General features: G+C 37.8%; 1 protein-coding gene across 1 annotated transcript; it reads left to right on the top strand.

Annotated features, from left to right (window-relative positions):
* The first annotated feature begins 1,542 nt into the window (after window positions 1–1,542).
* On the top strand, window positions 1,543–6,381 carry LOC136771887 (amphoterin-induced protein 2-like). The gene is made up of 2 exons (XM_066724440.1): window positions 1,543–1,965; window positions 2,393–6,381. The coding sequence occupies exon 2, from the start codon at window positions 2,542–2,544 to the stop codon at window positions 4,096–4,098; it is 1,557 nt and encodes a 518-aa protein (XP_066580537.1). The 5' UTR covers window positions 1,543–1,965; window positions 2,393–2,541; the 3' UTR covers window positions 4,099–6,381.
* Window positions 6,382–7,569: the final 1,188 nt, after the last annotated feature.

Here is a 7,569-nt window from a genome sequence, read left to right as displayed (position 1 = left end):
CCTGTATGGACCGTAATATTAATAATAATAATATTTGGACCAAAGTTAAAATCCAGACAACAAGGATTATTAACACATCAAACCTAATACAAAATAATTACAAATAAGAAATCACTCAATTAACTCTGTGTACCTAAGAAAAGGTATATAACCAAATTCCACCAAGGAATAAAAGAAGCACAATACAATCCATGTTACAATCAATTAGTCCAATTAGTCCATCCAATTGGAACAGCGTTCCTTATGCACATGCGCACGATTGTCCAGTAGTTAATTACAGCACGTTTGGGCTGTCTATCATACTTTGTGGTCTTTAAATGTTCGTGTTATTTGCATAGTAGGAATTATGATATAGAAACGGCTTAATTAGTCTTGGGGGTTCCACTGTATGATCAGTTATAATATTATTATTATTATTATTATTATTAATAATAATAATAATAATAATAATAATAATAATAATAATAATAATAATAATAATAATAATAGATACTAAGCTACTTTTACATTGTTAGTAGTATTGCATCCTCCTAACCTAAATTCTACTATTACCATAAAATAATACATATCCAATAATATACCAAACACAAAGTACTGTCACATGTTGACAAAGTATCTCATGTTTGGACATGATTATCCTCTGAGGCGGACTGGGCATGTTGCCACCTGCAGCCTTCAGTGGTTCATCGTTGAATTGTAAATAAACAGCGTACTTCTCCAGAAACTACCTTTCCTTCCCATTTAAATCCATGAAACATGCCATTCGTCAACAAAATGGATTCTATTAAAATACGCGTATATGCTAAATATATAGTTAAGCTATAGTATTAACATAAAATATATGTTAATATAAACTCCCTCCGCAGGTAACAATTGAACGTTGCAGCGACGTTGTTAAATGTTGCAGAAACATTGTGCTACTAGGTCCCTCTCTCCCTCTCTCTCTCTCTCTCGTGTGTGTGTTGTTCATGTATTGAATTATTGTCTAGTTTATTGATAGTAAATTGTCGTAGACGTTTGCTAGTGTGTTTTCTAGAAGCAGAGCGGCACCTTTTGTTTCGCCCAATGCATTCTTTCATAATCTGGGGTTGGTTGCATTTCTTTCTGTATCGATGCCCTTTGCATGTGTACATATTAGAGAGCGGACGGGGGCACGGTGCAGCAGCTGCGATATGTGTTGTGCATTCACGGTACCTTTTTCCGTGATTTGTTTTTTGGTTGCCTAATGAGAGAGAAGTCAGTCTAGTACCCATTAACTCCCACAAACATGCGCTGCTGTTTTCTCCGGCGCGATGAAACCCATCTCTCTCTCTCTCTCTCTCTCTCTCTCTCTCTCTCTCTTCCGATGACAGCTTAGCATCTTAGCAACGGGGCTGGTTGTCGAGGCCTCGGAGCAGCACATCGCATGTTAATTAGTCCCTCTTCCTTATTTATGATGTCTTCATTTATTTATTTATTTGTAAGAGACCTCCCATAAACACACACAACGTGTGGCTGGTACCCTTCCCCATCACACAGCCCAGTCCAATGAGCGCCGTGCATTAGACCAGACCTGGGCTGAGCGCTGGAAACGGAGTAGAGAAAGCGATTAGATACATGGAAAAAATAAAAAAATAAAAACTGAAATGACCAGAAGCTAACCATCATCTGGCCCTGTGCAAATCATTCGCATCAAGTTGTATCCAGTGTTGCAAACCCCACCCTCGTGTTGAATGGATTTAAAACGGGGTCAGCGAGTGAGGATGTGCTCCAGCACTGGAAACTGCGAGGCTCAAGATCGGACTCCTGCCTTTCCAGCTGCGTCCTGCTGATCAGACACCTTGCATGGAGGAAACTTTCTTTTGAGAGAATAATTCTCCATTTCTGACACTGGGATCTATTGAGTTTTTGCATTGGAAGATTTTTTTTTAAATATATATATTGTCTTTGGATGTCCGATTTGAATGCATTTCCCGGAAGTCTAGGGTAAGTTTATTGTTACATTTAGGTTCTACTTGTGTTCTTTGGATATGTAAAATAAACTCTATACACAAAGAGTGTGGACATGAATCTTGAAATGAAAATTCTTAAAATAAATGCTCAGTAGATCTATTTATATTGTGATTGAGTATATATAATTGTGAAAGCATATCTCATTATCAATGCAGGTTCTTTATTGGCAGATGTTATTAAGGGAAACCTTGTTTATAAATGTAGTTCTTTTTGAATGCATTTTGCAAACCACTTTTCGCAATTTTGTTTATGTATGATACCTGCTGCACAGATTCTTGATTGGTATATATGAATACTATTTATTTCAGGATTATCCCATACAGTAATGTGTGTTTTATGGCTGTACATTTGTCCTTATAGAAAGTTCTGTACATTTACACCATGTTTTCCTTCTTTCTAGTCCTTACTGTAAGGGAGGAAAGTTACACCTACATGTGAAATGGTTATATCCATGCTGTTTGGTCCACTTTTAACATTGGAGACCACAACATCACCTACATGCTTTAAACTGCCCGAAGACGGATAAAAAAGGGAGAGAGAGAAAGCAAAATGTTTTCAAATGTCCATGTTAATTTGTCTGCACACAGAGGTTTCACAATTACATGCAAAAGGGCTGCTGTGGCTCTAGTTCTTTGTGCAGCTCTGCTCAGCAGTGCAATTGGGAGCTGTCCAACAGCTTGTATTTGTGCCAGTGACATTATATCCTGCAGCAACAAGAACCTCTCTACTGTGCCTGGTAATTATTTCAAATTTGTATCAAGGTTGGACTTAAGCTATAACAGGCTCACAGTTTTGAGTTCTGACTGGACTCTGAGTCTTCTTCAGAAGCTTAACACGTTGATTATCAATCACAATGTCATCACTCACATCTCAAGTGATGCTTTCCGCAAGGTCCCTAATGTAAAATACCTAGACTTGTCATCCAACAAACTGACTGCACTGCCTTCTTTGGCTTTTCAAGACCTGACGGAGGTGGAGGTTCTGCTGCTTTTTAATAACCGAATCACTCAGGTACATCCCGGTGCCTTTGGAGGTTTGGAAAAACTGCAAAGGTTGTACTTGAGCCAGAACTTGCTCACCCATTTCCCCATTGAACTTTTTATTGGGAAGCTCCGACTTTCCCAGCTCGAATTTCTAGATCTGTCTTTCAACTCATTTCAAGAAGTGCCTGTTCAGAGGATAATATTACTGCCAGCAAGACAGCAGTGCGGGTTGTACCTTCACGAAAACCCATTTACGTGTGACTGCTCGTTGTACACAATGCTAACGTACTGGTCCAAGAGGAAGTTCCGTCCTGTTACTGATTTCAAAGATGATTATAAATGTTTCCTTCCACCTCAGCTGGATGTGCCCCTGAATCTGTTGTCTCAGTCAGACGACTTCATGAACTGCTCCAACAGCACTGTTAATGGCTCTTTCTATTCTTCAGGGGTGATTTATGAGGTTCGTATTGGACACCGTCTTGTGGTACACTGTGACAGCAAAATACCAGATGCAAACTCAAATGTCTTTTGGTTAAATCCCAGCCAGGAGCTGCTGAAGTCTGGAGACCGCATTGAAAATCTCAAAGTGTTTCCAAACGGAAGCCTGGAGCTCAACGATGCTCAAACAGGGAACTCTGGGATTTACACTTGCATAGTAATTAACCACAGGAGAAATCTGAACGAAACCATTGAAGTCACAGTCAAGGTTAGCAACTCCACAAGTGACAAGACCCGGCCTCACGAAACCTTTAACACAGCCTTCACGACGCTCGCCGCCTGTGTCACCAGTATTGTCCTGGTACTGATCTACCTGTACCTGACCCCTTGTCATTGCTGCTGTAAGACAAGGAAAAACCCCAGAAAACCAAATCTAGGTAGCGCCCGATCCTCCATTCTGAGTGGCACTCCCAGCAACGAAGCCCAGCCAGATAGAAAAGCGAGCACCGGTAAAAGAGTCGTGTTCTTGGAACCAGGAACCGAACTTCAGGAAAGTCAGAACGGCAAAACTAAACTGCTCTCATCAGAGCAGGTCATGACGGAAAGCATCTTAAAGAACAGCAAAATGAAGCTGGATTCAGACTCAGTTACCTCATTGTTTTCAGACACACCTTTTATCGCTTAGTCTTTGTGACGAGACTGCGTTTTGTCTTATTCTATACTCGGATTTGTACTGTTAGCTAGCTAATAACTTTAAATCTGTAGGTTTAATATGAATGAAAATAAGATCCCATATAGTTTAGAAAGTAGGACAAATGGAAAGTAACCCTTTAAAAGATCCTGATTGGTCATGATCTTAAGCTTATCTTCTTGCAAAGCCACCTACATTGAGAATCAACTATCAACAGGGCATACCATATATGACGGGAGAGAATATATCAACAGGAATATATCATCTGTGGTTGTGTTTATAATGCTGTTGAATGAAAAATGCCCATTTATATCACCATTGCCATACCTCCTTCCTTTATTTTACTGAGCTGAGGATTAGCTGATATACTGTACAGTGGTTATATTATAAATGACTCACTTAGCATTATACAAAGCCTATCATTACATATTAATCTTATGCATATCAAAGCAAACTATGCACACTGTTACCAATTTAGTATCCTTTTTTAACAGTGCCGTAACCAAACTTAGGGCTGGACCAAATCAAAACTTTGAGCTACTCACGGATTGCAAAGTACAAATCTGTACCCTTTTGTGGTTTAAAAGCAACACATGCTGTTTATAAATCAAAATGCCATAGGGTGCAAGTTTGTGATTCATGGGTGCGTCAAAGTTTTGGTTTTACTGAGCCCTTAGTTGTTTTGTCAGTAGTGTGTTTGTGTCACGCATTGACCTAATGCTGCATTGCAGACTGATGCCAGCGAAGGACTCCCAGGTATTCTATAACCACAAAAGAACCAGTATGTATGTGTTCTTTTGTAATTTCCATACAAAATGATGGTTATAAATAGGAATAAACAGCTTAAATAGAGGGCAAATCCATTCCTGACCTGTGTTTTGACAATAACATTTATGTTTAAACCTAGGTTATAGTATTTAAAGGAAATGGGGTATGGTAATCATATATACCTATAATACAGTATAGTAAAATCATAATTGATTTTATATGATAGTTTTACACTTATGAGGGGATTTTATCAATTTTAAAGCTTTATCTAATTTGCATTTTTCCCCAAATGAGAAAAAAATCTAGTAAGATGTAACTCCCGATTTATATTGTTTTTTTATTTTTATGTTTAAAGGATAGTTCTTTAAGAACCATATGTAAACAGTTAATACTTGTAGTCATCTGTTTTTATGTTCGTTTGTTTTGTTTTGCCATTTTGTTATTAATTTTGGAAGACTTTGTGCTATGTGACCGTTTCATCACTATCCAAATGTCTCTCAAAAACTGTCCTCTCCAGAGCACCTGTGTTTAAAGACTGTCACCCACTGACTGAATGTGATGGATGTTAAATGTAATCATCTTCCATTATGATATAATGTAATATGATGTATTATTTTCCAGAAACTGTGCGAAACATTGTTATGGAGAAAGACTATTCAGATACAGACAGAAATGCTTAAACAAACTTGAGAGAACGTATTTGTTTACACACTGTGAATGTCAAGATTATTTTCTAGATGAACACCTATGAAGTGTTGATTCCTAGCATTCTTCTTAAAAATTGTACAATGATTATTCCTGATGTACAGCATCCATGTGAAGCTAACTGCCAGGGTACACAACATTTACTGTCAGTTTGGCCTGAACTCCCAACGCCTCCTTATTTACAGCCTTATTGTCCAGATACTAAAATAAATAATTGAGGCAGAGGAAATGCATTTAATATAAGCATCTCATTTAATAAGTAACGCTTTATGATGATTAACATGGCTGAGCTTCACAGTAGTTCCAGCCATACAAGTAATTTTGATGCATCTACATATGATATGTGAATAACATGCACGCTATTTAAAGACTAGGATTGGAAGGAAGACAAGTGTAACCTGGGAGATGGGTTCATACACTGGTTGCTGTGCTACAGAGTGTTTGCTTCATCCCCTGGGTAGCCGAGGAGCGATACATACTGTGTGAATCAGGTGGTCAGACCAGAGCATCGCTGCCCTACATAAATCACAGTCTGTCCTTGTAAGTTAATTAAAATGTGTTTTTAAACATAACCTTGTTCTGTTGATTCAATAGTAAATAGCTGATTATACAGCTCACCAAAACACTGTTTTATTGAAATCATCTCTCTGTTCAGCTCTTCTGTTCCTTGTTTTCCAGAGAGGGCCAAGGATGATGGAAATGGGCAAGACTGAATGTAATTGAATGTGCAGTAGGTCTTCTTATCAATGTCATTTTGTATAGATATTATGCTATTATTAAAAAATAAAAGAATCCTAAAAATGATATTGGTTTTTGAAAAGAAGAATGTACTAGACTTTGATAAGAGCAGGTTCGTTTTTCTGTAATTCATTTAGTCCGTTTTTACAGAATAACATGTTAGGCATATCAAAACTCAAACAATGAAATCAATAGATTCAATTTTAAACTAAAAATAACAAACACACCATCAGGAATAAGTATGAGATATGTGTTCTGGTATTCATTATAGTGAATGTCATTATCGTTTCCAAGATAACCACCACTTAACTCAAAATACAAAATACTAAAAAGTCCAGCATGGAAAAACATATATTAAGAGATAATATGATCAACAACAGCAACAAGTGGAAGTGCTCAGCTAAAGCACTCATTTACAATCCATGGCAGGGGGTCTTACAATCCTTCCCGGTATTATATGGATTGCAGATTGTTCTTCAGCTGCCTTACAAATGTGAAGGAAAATGTTAAAAATAAAACAACAACAGCAGAACACTAAATCCCACATTATGGAGAACATTTTACTGCTAGTTGTTCGAGTAATTACTTTATTTTTATTGTGTTTTGTCGTTTATAGTGCTACAAAACATTACACAACACTAGCACTGTGGAGAACAGAAAATGCTGCGTTCTGTATATAGCAGTAAAATCTAATGTCTAATGCTGTCCCAAACCTCATCTGTGGGTGGCAGGTCCAGGTAAACTGATGACCAAGGTAAGGTCTGTCTATGAAGGTGGTCAGTAGTCACAGGTACACAGAGAGATGGATGTTGTCATTTGGATGTGAATCTTGATGTATGTAGACGTGACACAATGCTGACAAAATATTGTTGTGCCGGGCACAGTGATACCACCTTCATGTATATGTTGTTCTGTCTTTAAAGTGACATACATATAAATATAAATATACATATACATAAACATGATGGTGTGTCTGTGTTTGGATGGTACAGATTTATTGATATAAAACAGCTTCAGTCTATTGATTTGTGGTAAGTCTTCCATTCATTGTCTTAACATGTACAGATGTTTCATAATGCCACAGCCCTAGTGTGTCAAATCTGTTTCGCTGGTGAGGTTCCCTAAGAGCCCTTGAACTTGTCTTTAATGTACTAATGTCAAGTCCCGATGCTCCCCAAGCATTGTCATTTAACCACCATAAAGTCCACATGACAATATGGTAGGTCAGTCCTGTGCTAGTGGCCAGTGTAAAAG

This window comes from Amia ocellicauda, chromosome 15, assembly GCF_036373705.1.
Source record: "Amia ocellicauda isolate fAmiCal2 chromosome 15, fAmiCal2.hap1, whole genome shotgun sequence".
Lineage (NCBI taxonomy): Eukaryota > Metazoa > Chordata > Actinopteri > Amiiformes > Amiidae > Amia > Amia ocellicauda.
The sequence above is the reverse complement of the archived record's forward strand: the minus strand, read 5'-3'. Positions and strand labels throughout refer to the sequence as shown.

Coding starts and splice junctions, on each gene's coding strand:
- LOC136771887 (XM_066724440.1), top strand. CDS start 2,542: ATGTTTTCAAATGTCCATGTTAATTTGTCTGCACACAGAGGTTTCACA.